Source organism: Solanum tuberosum, unplaced genomic scaffold, assembly GCF_000226075.1.
Source record: "Solanum tuberosum cultivar DM 1-3 516 R44 unplaced genomic scaffold, SolTub_3.0 scf00177, whole genome shotgun sequence".
Lineage (NCBI taxonomy): Eukaryota > Viridiplantae > Streptophyta > Magnoliopsida > Solanales > Solanaceae > Solanum > Solanum tuberosum.
The window spans coordinates 915,175-935,788 of record NW_006239101.1 but is presented as its reverse complement, the minus strand read 5'-3'; the positions used below and the strand labels follow the sequence as shown (position 1 = coordinate 935,788).

General features: G+C 34.3%; 2 protein-coding genes across 3 annotated transcripts; one reads left to right on the top strand and one right to left on the bottom strand.

Moving 5' to 3' along the window:
• Positions 1 to 272: 272 nt before the first annotated feature.
• LOC102584859 (phosphatidylinositol 4-phosphate 5-kinase 9-like) lies at positions 273 to 11,025 on the top strand. 2 transcript variants are annotated; one of them, XM_006354331.2, is made up of 9 exons: positions 273 to 474; positions 2,582 to 3,901; positions 5,018 to 5,185; positions 5,828 to 5,993; positions 6,984 to 7,094; positions 7,956 to 8,143; positions 9,095 to 9,252; positions 9,793 to 9,952; positions 10,532 to 11,025. In XM_006354331.2, the coding sequence occupies exons 2-9, from the start codon at positions 2,688 to 2,690 to the stop codon at positions 10,806 to 10,808; spliced, it is 2,442 nt and encodes an 813-aa protein (XP_006354393.1). In that variant the 5' UTR covers positions 273 to 474; positions 2,582 to 2,687; the 3' UTR covers positions 10,809 to 11,025. The 2 variants fall into 2 exon arrangements, with proteins under 2 accessions (XP_006354393.1, XP_006354394.1); XM_006354332.2 differs by lacking the exon at positions 273 to 474 and adding an exon at positions 626 to 973.
• Positions 11,026 to 11,183: 158 nt separating this feature from the next.
• LOC102584531 (splicing factor 3A subunit 2) lies at positions 11,184 to 15,702 on the bottom strand. The gene is made up of 6 exons (XM_006354330.2): positions 15,339 to 15,702; positions 14,152 to 14,228; positions 12,368 to 12,433; positions 12,129 to 12,203; positions 11,953 to 12,027; positions 11,184 to 11,837 (listed from the first exon to the last, which is right to left on the bottom strand). The coding sequence occupies exons 1-6, from the start codon at positions 15,658 to 15,660 to the stop codon at positions 11,433 to 11,435; spliced, it is 1,020 nt and encodes a 339-aa protein (XP_006354392.1). The 5' UTR covers positions 15,661 to 15,702; the 3' UTR covers positions 11,184 to 11,432.
• Between the last annotated feature and the right edge of the window lie 4,912 nt (positions 15,703 to 20,614).

The window sequence follows — 20,614 nt, the reverse complement described above, 5'->3', positions numbered from 1 at the left end:
GGGTTTACCCAGTGCGCACCCGAAGGGCGGAGGCTGTGGCAGAGGTTGTAGCGGCTGCGGGTTATCCTAGAGTTTCAAAAAAAAAAAAATCAAAAATTTAAAGACTTTTTGCAAGGGTATAAATGTCTTTATACATCCCTTGCGGTGGTTTATTATATATCAAGCTTGAAAATGACACGCTATTTATATTTCTTAGATTTCACAAGTAGTATTTTATAAGTTTTAATTAAAAAAAAAACATATCGTAATCTAATCGTTTTCTTGAAAATATTTTAACATAATATTTTCTTATACAAGTAAAAATTTCAAAAAACTTTTTATAATTTGTTGAATTCGTACACTATACTTTTCTATTCTTCTTGGGATTTGTCTCATTTTTTTTTTCCAATTTTCATATCATTTTTTCTTCAGACTTTTTCTCTTGTTGAGCAGAAGTCATCAGAAAAAGGCAAAAATCAGCAAGTTTGAAAAAAGGTGATTTTTTTAGTTCTTTTTCTGCTTCTGTTTTTTGTATGGTTATTGTTTATTTTTCTTTGAAATATAGTTTCATAGAGCTTAAAATTTGCTTCTTTTGTGTATTCTCGATTTTGTTATTCAACTATTTGTGTTGGTGTTTGTGGTGAAGAATTGAAGTCAACATTTTTGCAGCTTGGTGGAGAAAATAAGAAAAATGGGTTTATTCAGAAACTTTAGCAGGAATATCTGCAAAATTTTAAACATTATGTGATTTCTTTCTATCTATTCGGACCTTGGTGGATAGAGTTAGCAGATAATTGTTGCTGGTGGGGTGTCAGATATGTGGTGAATTAGTGGAGGTGTGGGAAAGCTGAGCTAGACACCATGTCATAGAAAAGAGAGAAAACAATATCTGCAAAATTTTGTATTACTTTTCATTTGTCTTGGCCTTGGTGGACAGAGTTACGTGGTACTTGATGCTGATGGGAGGTGTTGGGTATTCCGTGAATTAGTTGAGGTTTGTGAAAGCTGGTTTGGACACTAGGGTCATAAAAAAGAAGAAAAATATGCAAATTTTTGTATGAATTAATGTGTTTGTTTTCATTCTCAATTGTATGTTGGATTGCTTCTGAGTAAAGGGTGTGGTTTTGTGATGTGAAATTATTTTCCAATTGTGTAGTCTTTCTCATATGTCCTAGCTCTGGTGGACAGAAATATGTATTAGCGGTTGTTGGTAGGAGGTGTTAGATATCCCATGAAATTAGTCCAGGTGTGCGGAAGCTGGGCTAGAATCTGCAAAATTTTGTATGAAATAATGTGTTCGTTTCGTTCTCAATTTGAAGTTGGATTGTTTCTGAGTAAAGGGTGGTTTGTGATGTGAGATTATTTTCGAATTGTGTTGTAGCTGTATTTAGGAGCTAAGAATGAGAGAGAGAGAGAGAGAGAGAGAGAGTTGAATTGAGTTTCTTGATGGAGCTGAGAATTGCAAAGAGATTGATTTGATTTTACATATTTCTTTCACAAAGATTTGATCTTTTCTGCCAATAAATGCTAAAAAGACAAAATGGGCATTTAGAATAAATTGTTTGAGCCTATGGGAATTAACTTAGTCATCGTGTTCTTAACCTTGAATGGTAAGATACTTGTAGAGGCGGAGCCAGGATCTGAAGTTGGGTTCGGGATTCTAGTCCTTTTAAATTACCGTGTTCTAAATTTGTATATATTCAATAGATTTCTTAAGACAAATACAAGGCTACATCTGAAACCGTAATCAAAAGTCTAGCTCTGCCCTCTGGATATTTGTATCGAATGTTTTCAGTTAGTACAATGTTAATATGTCATCAAGGAAACACATTTTAAGAGATATCATGGTGTTGGAAAATGCTTATTCTTCTTGTTTTCATGATTGAAGTCATTATGACTCGTTCGTGTAATATGGCAGTTGAGTCTAACTCAACCCCAAAAGATAGCTCATAAGGGAAGGATAGTCCAAGTCTATACAAGCAGACAATCAGTCCATTCTCCTACCAATGTGGGACTCTAACCCACTTAAAACAGATCTTACCCATTTCTTGGTGAATATTTCTTTACAGCCTTTGTTTTGGCATTTCATAAGATTGGATAACATCAATAGAGCCTACGAATCCTCAGCATTTCGATATTCTTTCACCATCACCTCTTTCATTTTGTGTGTGCTTATGCTTTTTTCCTCGAGGATGGAAGGATAGAGTGTTTTGTATACTGAGTAACCAATAATCTTTGATCTAGTAGGAGATTTGTCTCATTAATTTTGTTTGGAGTTCATATAAGAGATTAAGTTCAACTAACATCGGAAGGCAAACATGCAGTTTATGTTACTTAAGTTTATGGACAATTATTGCAAATACAGATGACCCATTGCTTAATAGGATAACCAACGGATTTTGCTGTTTAGCAAAAAATATTGTCCGTCGCTAATTCTTGTTTTATTAGTAGTGTCAGAGAATTCTAGAATGTTGTCTCAACATTTGTAAATTTTTTTTACACCTAACAGGGTAAATATTCTTTCGCTTGTAGTCAGTTAAATGTGTCTGTAGATTGATTTTGCTATACGTAGGTGTTAATTGTTGTGTTTTTCTATTTTCAGGTCAAAGCAGGGAAATTTGTTTTAAAGCCGGATGTGTGCTTTAGCTTATCTGAAATTCTTGGCCCCTTCCTATCCAGTATAAACTTGAAACTTTCTGGAATTATGCATGTCTGGTCTTGGGGCCATTGCCGACAATATTGAAAGAACGATTACTTTATCGGATAGGACAAAGTCACTTGATTCTTCATTAATTCATGACAATAACGACATTACCAAATTGACAAATGGTGAAGTTTGTCTTACTTCTGAATCCACCAACTTTAGAGTTGGGGAGCTCTTATTACCAAATGGGGAATCCTATTCTGGGTCCCTGCTGGGCAACATACCCGAAGGTTCTGGAAAGTATAGGTGGTCTGATGGTTGTCGGTATGTGGGTGAGTGGAGACATGGGATAACACATGGTCATGGGAAACTAGAATTTCCTTCTGGTGCTGTTTATGATGGTGAATTTTCAGGTGGTTATATGCATGGTGAGGGGACATATATTGGACCTGATAAAGTGATCTATAGGGGACGCTGGCGGTTTAACCTTAAACATGGTTTAGGATATCAAATGTATCCCAATGGGAATATTTTTGAAGGGTCCTGGATGCAGGGAACCCCTGAAGGACCAGGTAAGTATACATGGGCTAATGGGAATGTCTACTTTGGAAACATGAAAGGAGGGAAAATATCAGGGAAAGGAACTCTCACTTGGATTAACGGAGATTCATATGAAGGGAACTGGTTAAATGGTGCAATGCATGGCGTCGGTATGTATACATGGAGTGATGGTAGCTGTTATATTGGTACATGGACACATAGTCTAAAGGATGGAAAAGGAACATTTTATCCTAGTGGTAGCAGGCTTACGGCTGGTCAAGAATTGTACCTCAATGCATTGAGAAAACGAGGGTTACTGCCAGATATGAGAAAACAAAGTCAAGTCTCCCATATCCATCATGCCGCTTCAGTTGATATGGGAAGTGTCAAAGTCAGTGGTAAACTTCCAGAGAGGAACCTGTTAAATTTCGGGCAGTCACGACCTACAAATGTTTCTCTGGAAAGACGATGGAGTCTTGAAGTAGCCATTGAGAAAGTTATTGGACATAATTTAGATGGAGACATGGAGGATGCTATGAGTGCTCCAATTTTGGAAAGAGAGTACATGCAAGGCATCCTAATCAGTGAGGTTGTCTTAAATGAGCGTTTTTCACCACCATCTGGGAGAGCCAGAAGGAGGCAGAAGAGATTTGTAAGGGAATTAAAGAGACCAGGTGAAGCAATCATAAAGGGTCACAGGAGTTATGATTTAATGCTAAGTCTGCAGCTTGGGATCAGGTGCGCTACTTGTGGCTACTGATGACTTTATAGCCCGTGTTTGTTGGAATATGTTTAACTTGTTCTTTTTTCCCCAATTTTCTAACAGATTATTTCACTCATTGCTGGTCTTTCTTGGGTCTACATTTTTCATTGATTCACTTGGTTACCTGAACTTAATATTGTGTTATTTTTGTATAGATCATTCATACTATTTTGCTAGACTTGATGCATTTAGCAAGCTGCTTTTAGGTATGTTTTATTTTCTCTAGATAAAATGAAAAGAGAGAAGACTGGAAGACATTGGTATTCGAGTTTTTATGTGCATATAGAAGAATCGTAGAAAGTTTTCCTATAAGTCTTACTTTTCTTGTGTCACCATGCATAGTTTGAGGACGAGAGTGTCTCTGGATAGCATCATGGTACCAATAGTTGTGTATATATAAATGTGTTCAAAGGAAGAAATCATGAAATATCAATTGGATAATTCTGGTTCTTCTTGATGGCCAATTCAGATGTAAGTTTACAAAGTCTGACTTTTGAAGGGCGTAAAAAGTTAAAATAACCAAAAAATGAAACTTGGCAAATACTCTGGTGTTTACTATGCTAAAACTGTTATATTTAGAGATACCATACTAACAACTACAAATATATTATCGGGTTTTCAGAAGCAATACTGAGGCAGATAATCAATGACATTAATCTGAAGTTAGAAAATCCCTGGATCAAATGGAGCTAGTATCAACCTTACTAGTATCTTACACAACCTACTCTGAGGTTTTCTTGACTCCTGAAGTGGGAAGAGCATTGAATGAGGATCTCATGTGCAAATATGAACTCTTTTTTTCACATGATATTAATCACCGAGATAGTTTTAATTTTCTTCTCCCCATTCCTGCTCCTCCATCACTCTGAGATTGCTATAGAGGCTGTTCTACAATCCACTAAATATTTAACTTGGATGTAAAAAGATATGTTCGGTTAGGCACACAGAAATCCCTGGATATGTTGGCTTATTTAATTTGATATTTTATACTCAATTCATCATCCTTCTTGAGGGAGGCAAGCATTTGCAGCACGATTTTGTTGCTCCTTTTTATCATATATCAAACGTGTGACCAGTTGAAATGTGACCAGATACACTGTGGGGAAAATTACACCTATACAAAGACGAGATATACGAAATTCAGATTTTGGTCCGCGTGCTAGCTTTTGGATGTATTTTCCAAAAGGAGGATCTCAGTTGACACCTACACACCAGTCTGAAGATTTCAAGTGGAAAGATTATTGCCCAATGGTCTTCAGGTTGGTGGTTTGCTATCTTTTATCTAACAATGGTTGAAAAACTCTAAGCAGCTGCATGCATATTGGATTTTTTGGGGCTAGATGTGGTTTTCAATTAAGATTCATAATGCATGTCCTTTTTTTCTTTTTCTTTTTTTGCTTTTATTTGTTTATCTTCCTTAGATATCTCTATTGCATGTCAGATGTGTGAATGTCGCTTATTTTGTAGAAATAGATGTTCTTCTGTAGCAATAATGCTATTTCTTGGTGTTTTCTGAGGCATCTTCACTAACTTATCAGCATTTTGGATATGCTACACTCACATAGAAACTGAAATGGCTTCATGTTATCCTCTTTGCTGAAGCTGTATAATTAGAACCTCTATATGGTTTTATACTTTTATTCCGGTTATCATATTTGAGATTTTGTGGAGGCTTGTCTTGCGCTTGTGGAGGATTAATGGGGCATGCATGCCCGACCAAAGCAGCTCATGTCCCTCCTGCAGATGTTTTTCTTCTTCAAGTAGAGTAGCTTCCTTGCATCCCTCCCTAGATGCTTTTTCTTGTTACTGTTGATGTATTATTAGAAGTCAAAACTAGTTTGTTAGGCTTTCTGATTTTCTATGTGTACGTGTAGGAACTAAAATGGACTTATTTCTTGTAGGAATCTGAGGGAGATGTTTAAGATTGATGCTGCTGATTACATGATGTCAATTTGTGGAAATGATGCCCTTAGAGAGCTTTCTTCTCCTGGAAAAAGTGGCAGTGTATTTTTCCTGTCTCAGGATGACCGTTTCATGATTAAGACATTACGTAAATCTGAAGTTAAGGTGTGTAATCTTGACTTAAACCTATCGCTGTCACAAATCACTTTTATCAGAAATTTTTTATCTGTATAGCTGGGGAAAATAGAAAATGAAAAATCACAGTGATGCAATAAGTTGGAAAAGGAATGATATCTTAAGAAGTCGTTTTTTCTGTATGTGAAGTAAGTGAAATATCATCAAAGGCGCAACCAGAGGAATTAGGAAATCATTGATTCAAAAACAGTTTTTGGCTATCTTGATTGTTTCAGTGTAATTGTTTTGCTATCACCTAGATTTTATGGTTAGATGATAGCACAACATCCTCTTCTGGGCCATAAGTGATCTTCTGCACTTTGGGAAATTATGATTGTGAGAGCAGCAACATCATGTACTTCAATTTCTGTTGCTATTTGTTGTATCTTATACTTTGATTATCGTATTATTTTGATGTAGTTACTGTTCAGAATGTTTTGTTATGCTTTCTCTTTGGTTACTTCTTTTTGTGGACTGTTTTGGATTGTTTTTCCTTTAGTCGAGGGTCTATCGGAGACAACCTCTCTACCTCTGAGGTAGAGATAAGGTCTGACACTCTACCCTCCCAGATCTCACTTTGTGGGACTACACTGGGTATGTTGTTGTTGTAAAGCAGCAGCATCTGGCAGACAAAAGATCTTTTGCATAAACTTTGCATGTATAAAAAAGAGAAGCAGACAGGGCTATTCAAAATACTCTCTTGCTTAATATTACCTGTCTCATTACTTTGCTTAAAGTTCTTCCACATACCCCTTGAAATGCTTCTGACACGTCAAATTCATTCCAGTTGGGTTTCCCCCTTATTGTTGTAAGGCTTCATACTTGTGAAAGCTGCTCATTTTTTAACGTCAGCTAAGTCTTGGGAGATCCTTGCAGATGTCTCTTTTAAAGATTTGCCTGTTCAACTGTTTTATTGGAGTTCCTCTTACGTTTTAGTTAGGTATGAAAAAAGAGCATCATGACCATTGATCTCACATATAGGTTTTGCTGCGGATGCTTCCGAATTATCATCGCCATGTCAAGACATATGAGAATACTCTCATCACTAAATTTTTTGGACTTCACAGGATAAAACCTTCCAGTGGACAAAAGGTAATATACTTGTAGATTTTGATCTGCATATAATAAAAGTTAATTGTATTATTTCTATATACTTTTGTTAATATTGCGTTAAAAATGAAATAATATTAAAACAAAACTTATGTTATCTTGCAACATGCGAAAGCTGTTTGGGTTCTAATTACTCTACTATCTTTAATACTCCTGTTTTTCTTATTTTCTAGTTTAGTCCGTTTAAAAAAGAATGACTCTTTCCTTTTTTAGCAAATCTTTAATTTTAACTTTCCACATGACATTTTTAAGTTCATGAGATTAAAGGATATTTTGGTACATTCTACATATCTTTAGTTTAAGACCATAAGATTCAAGTCTTCTTTACTTTCTTAAACTCCAAGCCAAGTCAAAATCAAACAAACAAATTAAAAATGGAGGGAAGAATTAATTGTTATGGTAAATTCCACTTGCCAAATATTCCCCACCTAGGAGTGAACAGTGAACCTTGCCCACTAAGCTCCTGTCGTGACTTGAACTCCCTACCTCTTGGTTGAATATGGAGTGCTCTTGCCACTGGAAGAACCTCACATGTCTTGCACTACAATTCATATAGGTCTAGACATGTGTGATTTGGAAGGTTCGATTGAATGTTGATGTATCTCCCTCCATCCCAATAAAATAGATCTAATTTGACCTGCGTGGTTATAAGATAAAAATATTTTAATAGATTATTATAGTGAGTTTGATTTAGAAGGTCTGAAGGTGGGGGGTGTGTGTGGGGGGGGGGGAGGTACCTTGTCAAGTAAAAGTATAATTTTCCTTCAGGGAGGAAAACAAGTGTAACAAACACTTGTGACGTTTTATAAACATAAGACTAATAATTTTGTGATGCTCTTGCAGTTCCGCTTTGTAGTAATGGGAAATATGTTTTGTACGGAGTTGAGAATCCACCGAAGATTTGATCTTAAAGGTTCTTCACTAGGACGATCTGCTGACAAGGTTGAAATTGATGAGAACACTATACTTAAGGATCTAGATTTGAACTACTGCTTTTATCTAGAGCCTTCTTGGCGCGAAGCTTTATTAAAGTAAGTGACTTTTTATTAAACATTCTCATTTTCTCTAATGTACCTACATTTGTTACTTCTCAGTTGCTGTTCTAACTTAAGTGTGAAGTAAATATCCAAAAGTAAATAGTAAGTGGGTATTGATCCCTAGTCCTCTAGGTAAATAACTCAACATTCAACTAAGTGTACCATTTAGCCTTCTTGTAGCATGAGTACCAACAGATAATATTATACCAATTTTAGAAAATATATACATATATGACCTAGTTTTACGGAGAGATCGCAGGTTCATGTGTCTCATATTTTAGCCTAAAGATTTTCCCTTGATTGTAATGGTCTGGTGGAAGCGGTTGAAGTCATATGATGTACTTGCAAAGAAATGGTAGCCCTCCTTGTTCTGTTTCACTATATTTTTTGGTTGGTATGAAGAGTTTCAAGTATTTTTTTTCCAAGTTTCATAAGCTATGACAGTTTAAAGTTGTTGGTTCGTGGCGACATTTGTCTTTTGCACCTTGGAATTATGTGTTTCCGTAATTGAAAGCAACCTTAACTCTTTCTTTTAATGTTTGATGGTCAGCGAAATCACACTAGAGTTCTTTAAGATCTATGTAAATTGTTGAGGTAATAACTCGCTACCTGTTGGAATTTGTATAACCTATCTCATTTAAAAGTTTAAGTTGTTAGAGAGAGTACACTTATATTTACCTAATTATATCCAACATTTCGCTTCATGTGCGAGCGAGTTTCGTTTTTCATCGGCCAATCATGTGGAAATTCTTTTTTATATGGGTGGTGCCATGGTGGTGAGACTTGAAAGCAGGGCCTGTGTCTGCTAATACAATGTTGAAATATGTGACCATCTTATCTAAAAACTTAAGCTATTAGAGTGAGTACACTCTTACAGCTTAAGCTGTTGAAGTACGCTCTTATTTACTTGAATTATATCTTCAACACAACCGTTTGTTTGTACAGGCAGATCGAAATTGACAGTAAATTCTTGGAGGAAGAGAACATTATGGATTACAGCCTCTTGTTAGGTGTTCATTATAGAGCACCTCAACACCTACAATCTCTCATTTCGTGCAGTGGACGTACCACGGCAGATGGATTAGAAATTGTTGCAGAAGAAGGTTTGTCTCTGAATACAAAAAATATCCGCATCTCTATCAATTGGTTTGTCTTACTTTCCTTTTTAGTTTGTTTCAAGACGAATGTCTCTTTCCCTTTCTGTTAATTTCTTAATTTTAACTATTTCTTTGTGTTAACTATCCACATACATGTTTATAAGACCACAAAATTAACGGACATTTTGGTATATTATGTGTATCTTTAATTTAAGACCACAACATTCAGAAGTTTTATTTACTTTCTTAAATTCCGTGTCAAGTAAAAAACCAGACAAACAAATTGAAACGGAGGGAGTATTTTTTTAAGACTTAACACTAGGACAAAAGAAGTATGACCTGATAGCTGGTGGCTTTTCAGTTTATTGATGGTTCATAATAAAGTCGAATCTCGTCATATATCTGTATGTAGGTAAAGTAAGACACTTAAATTGAAACTCAGGGAGTATAATTTAGTAATCTCGTAAAAAAATACAGTTATATATATCTTATTCTTTTCTTGGCTTTATGACTTATAAACTATTGTATTTTGTTTTACTACTTCAGAGTCTCTGGAGGATGAAATATCACCCCAGGGCCTTGTTTTGGTCCCACGTGGAAGTGAGGATAGTGTCGTTGTGGGTCCTCATGTCAGAGGCAGCCGATTACGAGCGTCATCAGCTACTGGTGATGCGGAAGTGGACCTCCTCCTCCCTGGGACAGCAAGGTAATTTTTCGCTAGGCTTGACATTAGTATTTTCTTTAAGTTGTAGCCACCCTTGAAGTCACAGTGAGATACTGTGACGTATTACTCCCTCGTTTTAATATGTTTGTCTTACTTTCCGTTTTAGACCGTTTCTTAAAGAATGTCTTTCCTTTTTTGGCAACTTTTAATTCTAACATGCCATGTTTATGACCATAAGATTAAATGACATTTTGGTTCATTATATATGACATGTTAACCTTGATGACAAGACCTTTTAAGAGTTTCTTGCACTGAAAACACCAAACAGAAGAACACACATGACAATTGGGATTGGCGAAATCCAGCAACTTGTTTACACCTCCTTTCAATTGCTAGAAATGCTGCACAAAAGCCTCTGTGCCTTCGCGCATCTAGTCTTGCTCTCTTTTGTGCAACTTTGCTCACGAGTTCATGAAATGATATAAATATATATTTCAGAAGGAATGAAGCCTTTAGCTACCACCCTTGTATTATCTACAAAATTTTAGTTGATCTTTCATGTTAAGATTTTGGTGTTGACAATTGTACATGCCTAAATTCATCTCTTTGCGCGTCAAGCAGATTCCAGATTCAGCTTGGGGTGAATATGCCAGCGAGGGCGGAGTATATACCAAAAGAAGGTCAAACACAGGTGTTCCACGAAGTATATGACGTTGTGTTATACCTGGGGATAATTGACATATTGCAAGAATACAACATGAGCAAGAAGTTAGAACATGCATACAAATCGATTCAGTTTGATTCCGTTTCCATCTCTGCTGTTGACCCAACGTATTACTCGGAGAGGTTCTTAGAGTTCATTCGGAAGGTCTTCCCTACATATGCAGTAGCAACTTGAACAGTATCCCCAACCCCAATCCTTAGCTGTTACCATGGAAATTCGTCCGGTTCCTTAGCCATTACCATGGTATAGGGATACAGCTGCTGTTTGTAATTTATTGAAGAGTGTACAATGCGGATTATGGATATGTAGTTGATAGCAATGCATATCAGTTCTTCTTTACAAGTTGGATACACAACTTGGAAGTTTATAAAGATTTTTACGACGACTTCAAGTGAATATACAATAATAACTGTGTATTAGATCATAGTAGACGACAGTCTATAGATCAGCCCCTATTTCAAGCATAACCATGCGAATAGCATGCAATTAATGTGTTAAAAAGGATAGCTTAGGTACCTGCATATACACCTAAAACAGAGATTTTAGAAGTTGGCAACAAATTTGCTTTTAATCTAGTAGCTGAAAAGCAATAAGCTACTTTTAAAATGGTATTCTATTACATTCTCAAAAGCCTTTAAAGATTAACGAATTGGCCCAACAGATGCAACATTTTCTGGCAACATAAATGATTTTGTAAGGTTTAAATGGACAAAAACCACAAACTCAAAAATCACTACAAAAGACGAATTTAACTGATGTCGTCCATGCATTAAAGGTAGGTTCAATGACTTCGGTGCATCAACCCATGTTGGGTGGTGGAGGTGGTGGGCGCATTCCTTGGCCTTGCATCTGTTGACCTGGAAAACCTTGTGGAGGCATCATTGGAGGTCTCCCCATGTGTCCACCTGGAGTGAAATTAGCCATTGCTCCACCACCAACGGGAGGAGGTGGTGGGGCAGGTAAGTTACCTCCTGGTGGCATAGGTCTAGGTCCGTTACCCATAGGGGGAGGGGGTGGAGGCATTGATCCAGGGGCAGATGGTGGGCCTCTGGGTGGAGGATTTGGAGCTCCAGGAGGTAGACCTTGTGGTGGTGGTGGAGGTAGAGGCCTGGATGAGGCACCAGGTGCTGACAACCCGTTGTCTGTAGGAGCGGTTGGTGGTTTGTTAGTCTCTGGTGGCTTAGTCTTGAAGTATAACTGCAACTGAAATTAATTCATCCCGAAGAGAGAGTAAGAGGCTAACCATGAAGAAATGAGTAAATTTCAGAAACCCTGCTGAGTAGTACAAGTTTGTAATTTAAGAAGTATGAAGACTCACAGTGAACATTTTCGAGTCTGGATCCCAATGCGAGAAAAACTTGGGAGTTGATTTGTCAATCTCAGTGCTTGGAACCTGCATAATGCAACAGAAACGATTCAATAATCAAACAACGAAAAGTAGGAACATATTATTAAAGTGGTCAAGATAATGTTCGACCATGAGAAAAGAATTACCTTAAATGAAATGATCTCATATGGTTCAGCAGCAAACAGAAGAAACTGATATCTTTTGTCAAATGGTTGGATTTTCTGTCCAAAGGGAAAAAGATACACAAGATTAATATCTAGTTAATCTTGGAAAGATATAAGATCTTTTATTTTTCCGACATGCAAAGTCTAGAAAAGGGGCACTTAAATAGCACTTTGTTAAATACAGTAGAACCACTCGAGAAAAGAATATTGGACATACAAACCTGCTCGAATGAGGACATGAATCGGTGCCTTGGCTTTGTGTTGTCTTCAATCTCAGGATATTCAATCTGCAACACTCACCGCCATCATGAAACTATTAACCAGTGCAACACTTAGATAAAGTAAGAAAAAGGGAAAACCAAGGGAATGGAAGGTAAACTTGGCTAGATCAAATTCACCATATACTTGTCTAGCATATGTAATGTGCCAAAAGTGCATTTCTTGCGATCTGCACTTTTTCCTTCTATCATGACACATGCTTTGAGTACGTTAGCAGAGGTTGGTGCATTATAGTAGCAGAAGATAATCGAAGTAACCTACAGTTAGACCAATTACTATTAAGGAACCTATAGTTAGTCAAACTATTAAACCATTTTCTTCCGTTATCACATTTTTAAATTACACATAATCTGGATGAAGTCCTTGTGCTGCCTTATTTTACTGTTTCATCATCATAGTTCATACAATAAATGAGAATCCATGCAGTGCATCCAGAGCATAGGACTTGGTCTCTTTGTTGTTACACTAGCCTCCAAGATTTTGAGACGCATGATAATTGCTTTTATTTTTCATATTTTATTTTTGGGGCAATGCAACATGCCAAAGTTTGTTACAAAGCTGTGTAACCCAGAGATGTGTTTTGTACATATTAGGTACACCTACCTTCTCAAATAACCCCAACAATAACCGCAGCCTGCCTATTGGTCTTTAACACAGACTTTTTTAGCAAAAACAATCACTTCAGTTTGATAAATTTCTACAGACTACCATTTCTCATATTCTTAGCCTAAATAATATGGTGGTTCCTTCTCAAAAATAATATGGTGGTTTGCAAGTGGGAATCGGTTAAACTCAAGTTTGCTTTGAACGGAAATAGTCAAATTCAAAATCTTGTACTTGTCAATCAGACAAAATGTAAGGCCATCTCCTAATATTAATTAGGTCAAATTCCTACAACAAATATATAATGTCAATATAAACGCAAGTACGCAACTATAGGAACCACCCATCCATCCAATCACATTAAAAAGGCGTGTTAAAAAATAGAAGCATGACAAGCGAAACAATAGTATTGCAGAATAGGGAAGGTTTGTTGATAACTGGGTATCCATTCGTGAACAACACTCGATGGGAAGGATAGGTAAAAGAAAGCCTAAATTACTTGAGTCGAACAACCATCTGGTTCAAGTGACGTAAAGTTTTTGAAGCCCGAATATTTTTTCAAATAGATAATCTATTAAAACCTCTAAATCATGGCTGAACAAATCGATGTAGGATTTCCCGACTGAAACATTTCTAAACATATCTAACAACAGCCCAAAACACTGAAATAGTGTTCTTTAACATATAGTAAACTAAAACTATTGCTTGCATAGTTGTTAACTTTTATTTGGATATACTAAAACCCACCAAACTCTCCCTAAAGCCCACCTACCTTCCCATGAGCCAAATAGTGGCTTTTCCCACTTCCCTCCCTGAAAGACTTGAACCCCCCAAAACCCATTGTTGGAGGTAGCTAGCCATTCCCACTAGGCTATCCTTTCCTTATCCCATTTTGAACTTTCAAATGATAGTTCTGTAGTTCTTCGCTTCGACAGTGAAAATGTTTACTTCCGGAACAAGTGAAAAATAACATTACACTATTCCCAAAGGTAGGGAAGTTCGGCCATTAGATGAACTACTTAGTATGAACCATCAACAGGAAACAATGATGACTACCAGACTTAAATTGACAGCAGACACATCATCAAATTGAAAGTGAACGACACAAAACAGTAAGTCTGACCTGGAATAAAAGAGATCTTTGTTTTGTTTCCGGATCAAATTGCTTGGTCACTCGGTAGCCAGGCCTACCAATTTTAACTGCAGTTCCAGGCCATAAGAAGTTAGCACAGAACACTCAAGAATCGAGGAAAATGGATAATCAATCATATCATCAAAAATTCAAAATCTAAAAACTTCTTAGCCTGAAAGATATTCAGAGTATGATGGATCTCATCCCCAATGTGTAAATGGACAAAATTGGATGTAATGGTTATACAGGATTCAAAAAACCAGCCCAACTAACTTAGGATTAAGGCATAATTGATTGATTGAATAGTTACAAGGTTCAATATTTTAAGGAACTTTGGTCAAGTATTGTTTCATAGAAGGTGAAATATTTTGTCTTCACTATTTTGGATAACTGAGGAAACTTGCCTCCACCTCAACTACTCTACTCTGCAAAACTCCATTCACCAAAGCTAGGCAGATCCAAACATGTCACCTAACTTATTTGGTTTCACAGGGATATGAACGACCAGAAGTTTCAAGGAAGTTTTGTAGAGCCCCTTGTCCTCACGTCCACTCCCATAGTCTCCTACGACCTTTGTTTAAACTTCTCCAACTCTTGGGTGCCAGAAGGCGAATTAATTTCTAAACATTCTTTCAACACAATCAAATCTTATGGTACATAATTCATTTTTCTTGATAAATATGGTGTTCGTCCAAGATGTGTGGCATACACATCAAGGCATGTATATCAAGACCTTATCACTTGGCGCCAAAAAACGAGCAATTGAGGGTCAACGCTGGCAGGTGGCATAGGCGTGCCAGACACATGAGGTGATTGGACGGTTACAAATCAAATGTTATCCTACTACCTTTCACGAACACATATATAGGGTAGCTAATAGCGTTGTCCATTAAAGCTCAAGGCTTACGCTGAAGGCAATGAACTTTGCCTTACTGAAAGTGAACCCTGGTCTCCACTGATTTGTCCTACTTCATTGACTACTAGGCCTCACAGTTACAGTGTAGAATTGTGGCTAAGGTTAGATAAACAATCGATACTGTTAAACCCTAAATCCTATCCCTAATCCAACAAAGTAATAATAACACTAAAATCTCTTAAATATCACCAAAATTAAGTCCCAAATTCAAATAACACAACTCATCAACCCGAAAAAAGCCGATTATTAAATCAAATCATACCGTTTCTTTTGAGAGTAACTTTGCGCTTATGAGGCTGAGGTTGAGCAGGAGCATCCTTAGCTTCACGAGCAGCTCTTTTAGCTAAATTAGTCTGATGCCGTTTTCCTTGAGTGTGAGCCAAGTAATTCCCTTCATTGTTGTGTAACGTCAAGCAAAGCTTACATTCATAGCTTCCGAGATGATTTCGCATGAAATAAGGATCTTTTGCGAGGTCTATGGTTTCTAAAGCTAACCGGCGCAACCGCTCACGGCGGTCGATTGCCTCGTTCTGGGCGGAGGCGGCGCCGCCGCTTCCCGGCTTCGAACCCCATTCTCTGTCCATTTCGTTCACTGAACTCGACTCGAAGAGCTACGGAATACAGATGATAGAGAAGTTGATATAGATAACCCGACCCGGTTACTTCAGATGGATCAGGTCGGATCAGTAAGCAATTCACATAGATTGGCCCAATATTTCAGTTCTATTTGTTCAATAAAATTCAGGATTTGCAATTGGACAATCACATAGATTTGGCCCAATAATTATTTAGGGAGGTGTTTGGTCTTGAAAATTCTGAATATTTGAAAAATATAATTTTTATTTTTAAAATTAAAATTGATATTTAAGAATTGGATCTGTATTTAGTCATAAACAGAAATTAGATTTTTTTTCTGATTTTTTCTGAATAATTATTGAGATTAACATATTTGATGGAATTCATAAATTTTAACAAATTCTTTTGAGAGGCATGAACATGAAAATAAATTATCAGAGTTTAATAAATGGTATACATATATTTGTGTGAAGACTTGCACATGCACAATTCACAATCATGTAGTAGAATAATTACACACAATTACTAATGTTTGTAGTAAGATGAATAAGATTTTTTCTCTCTTAATTAGACGTTTCAGATATGAGTTCTGATATGAATTTTTTTTGATAGAAAACATTTTTTCTCTTAATGATCTTACACTATGCAAATCCAAACTAATGAGAGCTTTGATTTGAATATCAAATAGTATATGGTAATTTTTTTTAAAATGCAACATTATATTTTCTACCAATAGAACCATGTTAGTTAATTAGTCAATAATTCAATATACTTAAACAGAAAAGGGCAAAAGAATTTTTTTTAAAAAAAATCCCTTTCCAAAAGGGCTCTTTATAAGATAAAGTAGCCCGATATAAAGTTAAATATGAATTCAATTTAACTTTGGTATGATGATTTTCATCCATAATTAAATTCTTAATTAGAAGTTTCAAAGTTGAGTCTTGATATAAAATCTCATTATGAAATACTTTCTTCTTAAATGGGTCTTATATAACGTAAACTTAACTAAATTAATCGTGAGTCAAATATATATATCAAACACCGACTTTAAAAAAAGAAAGAAGAGAGACTTGAGACAACTCATTCCAATTAATAGAGAGGTGTGTGCTAAAGGGGGGCCTTATTTGTCAACAACAAACATTAAATTTTTGGATTCATATGTTATGGTCAATATTTGATAGGAAAATAATTGAATAATAGAAATCAGGTGGTTTGTCTTTTGATACATCAAAATTTTGATGTTGACACTGGTCACCCTCATAAAAATGAACAATTAAAATTTTTTCCTTTAAGTTTCTAAAGAAAGGAAATACACAACAAACAAACAAAAAAAAAAACTCTTGTCCTATCAAATATATTCTCCTTTTGTTTTGGACCTAAAACAATTTTTTTGTACTTAAGAAAACTCACAAAAATTAAAGGACAAATTATTTTAATAAAGGACTCTCCTTTTAGTTTTTATTACTTTTTATAATTTATGGGTCTTATTGAAAATTTTAAAGGGAAAATGCTAAATTGAAGTATTTTATAAATTACTATAAACGTTGAACGTTGGTTAAATATTTTATTGTATGTTAGATTGAGCAACTATTAGACATGAGTTCAAATATTGTTCAAAATGATAATTTTCTAAAAGCTATATTTGTACGACTTTTAGAAATAGTAACAATATATATTTGATGACTTGAAAAAAGAAATATTTACATAAATCAATACCACCTTAGGGAGTCATTAGGGATGAAACAATATTTATGGGTCATTTTTTGACATCTATATTTGAAAAAATAGTAATTCTTAAAATTTATAATTTTGCAATTACAAAAATTGAAAAAGTGATTATTTATGGATTTTACATGTCATTAATGTAATTGGAATTTGAGATAAAATACCTCATTAGAAAAAAGATTTTAGTTATAATACATTAATAGTGTTAATATTTTTTTACACTATCAATATATTTTGATTCATTATATTAAAAATTTCTCGTATTATGGTACTTTGATGTTTGATAGATTGTAGAAGATTATTTCAATTCTTTTAAGGTTGTCGATTACCTGTCATTAAGGTAATTGGAATTTGAGACAAAATACTTCATTAGAAAAAAAGTTTTAGTTAAATACACTATAAATATAAATACTTTTTACACTATTAATATATTTTGACTCTTTATATAAGATTTTCTATTATTAGGGTACTTTGATCAATTATAGAAGATTGTTTCCATTCTTTTAAGGTTATCAATTAATTTATATGTAAATATCTTTTGAATGGTATATATAGTTAAATAAATATTTTTTATAGGATCGATGCACAAAAATTCTTCTCTTAAAAGAATGATTGCTACCCCCTTTTTTATGGAAAAGAAATAAAATTATTTATAAAAAAAAAAACGAAAAACTTTGAATGTTTAATTTTGTTAATTTGAACTTGCCTCAACATAATCATGAAATAATGCACGCTTACTGATGTACTTTGTTGTCAAAGATTTTATTAATTTTCATAAGATATGATATTCTTATAATTTAACTCTATTAATAAGAAAAAGAGATTCTTTGGGACCATTTGGACAAGTTTTTAGAGTTTTTTTTCTTTCTTTTTTGAAAAAAAAAAGTTATTAAAAATTGGCCTCTAGGTTTGTCAAAAGAGTTTCCAGCACAATTTTTTTCTTTTTGTTTGATTGTTATTTTCGTTTGTTATATATGAAGCTCAACGACTGTTTTGGGAGATCTTTTGACAAACAAAAAATATATTATTAAAATATGAGTCGGACGGAGTTACAGTATCGACTACAGATTAGATCGAAGCTAATTAACTTTGATTCAAATTATGTATAAGATTGTATATATGTCATTTTTCTCAAACCCTATTTATGAAAGTATATTGGATATATATTAAATCTAGGCTAGAGATATAGTAATATGAGTGTCTACTGATTTGTTATCTTACGAATAATGCATATATGATAAATTGAGAACATTAAAAGTTTTACGAAAGAAAAAGACAAATTTTGAGGAATTATTATAAAATCGTAGAACCTCTACAACCTCGTTAGAACCAAATATATATCATCAAAAATTATAGTGGACATGGTAAAGAGACAGTGCGAAAATTATATGTATGGGTGATTTTTATATTGTTTTGAAAAAAAAAAGTGTGTGATTATTTTCTATCCACTAAATACAAGTTTCATTTTTAAATCTTTTTACTGTTTCATCTAATTACTCAAAAATCTAAAATGATATAATATATACCAAAATTTCTTTAATCAAACCGGAAATATATGTAACATTTTCAGAAAATATTATTACTGAAAGTGCATAGCATATTCTAGATATCTGATAAATATATGCTACTCCATCCGTTCACTTTTACTTGTCACACTTTAACTTAACACATTCATTAAAAAAATAATTATTGATATAAATATTTTACCAAGCAACCCCCTATAAAATGATTGTCTTCAAAAATAATTTGAAAAATAAGTATTTAATGTTGAGAGTAAAACATGGAAAAAAATTATTGTCTTTTCTTGATATGTCAAAAGTGACAACTAAAAATGAAAAACTATTTTAGAAATAAATAACAAGTAAAAGTGAACGGAGGAAATAATTGTGTTACCCACTGCATACTCATTGAAGCAAAAAATAAAATAAAATAAATAATACAAGTATTATTATGTTCTTGATAAGGCTGAATATATAAGTCCATCCCCCACACTTAAATACTCCTTGGCCTACAATGTTTCTGTTTTTTTTCACACACACTCAATAATATTTGTAACCATTTTGAAGTACACTTTGACCTAACTTTTTTTTTTTTGACTTTGTTCTATATATACAATTTGATGGTCAGATAATTGGGTCGTATCAAATAATTATAAATAAATTTCTACGATAAATTTATCATATATCTATATATCTTAATCTCCCATAAGACATGTTTAGGATGAAAAATAACAAGCTACAATCTTGATAAATTTATCATATATTTGTATATCTTAATCTCCCATGAGACAAGTTTAGAATGAAAAATAACAAACTACAATCTTAATTAAAGCAAAATTTCACACCAAATAGAGTAGTCCTACCTAGAAACATATATTTCATAATATTATATTGGAAATAAATTCAGTAAGAAATAAATGTCCAAAATTTGTGCCTAACAATATGAAAAGTAGATGCTTCATTTAATTTTCTCCATTTCTATGAGTCCTATCATCATTTCTCATAACCATTCACTCAATCGCTTAAATTAAAAATACGATATAAATATAATTTGTATATAATATATATAACAATATATATATATACTGATTATCGCGATATATGTTTGATCTCCAATAAGACAAACTTAGCATAACCAACTTTAAGAATGAAAATAACAAACTATAATCTTAATTACATTAAAATGACTGTCACACCAAATAGAGTAGTCTTAAACATACATTACCTAAATCTATATTGGAAATATAAATCCTATAAGAGCCAAATAGAGTAGTCCCAAACATACACAACCTAACTTTATATTGGAAATAAATCCTATAAGAGCTAAAACTCCAAAATTTGTGCCTAACAATGCTAAAAATAGATGATTCATTTTCTCCGCACCTATCATTATTTCTCTTGAATTTTTTTAAACCTAAATAATCGTCCACTCATATGATTAATTAGTCTATATATATGATTATGACTATTTGGCGGAGCCAGAATTTTTAATAAAGGGGTTCAAAATCTGAGAAGTAAATACACGAACTAGTGAAAGGGGGTTCGACATCTATTATGCATACCTGGAATATAATTTTAACCATGTATAAATAGTAATATTTTCCGCCGAGGGGGTTCGGATGAACCCCTCGGTATATGCTGCCTCCGCCATGAAACAGACTATATGTGTTAGATCTCCCATAAGACAAACTTAGAATAACCAATTTTAAGGATGAAAATAACAAACTACAATCTTAAT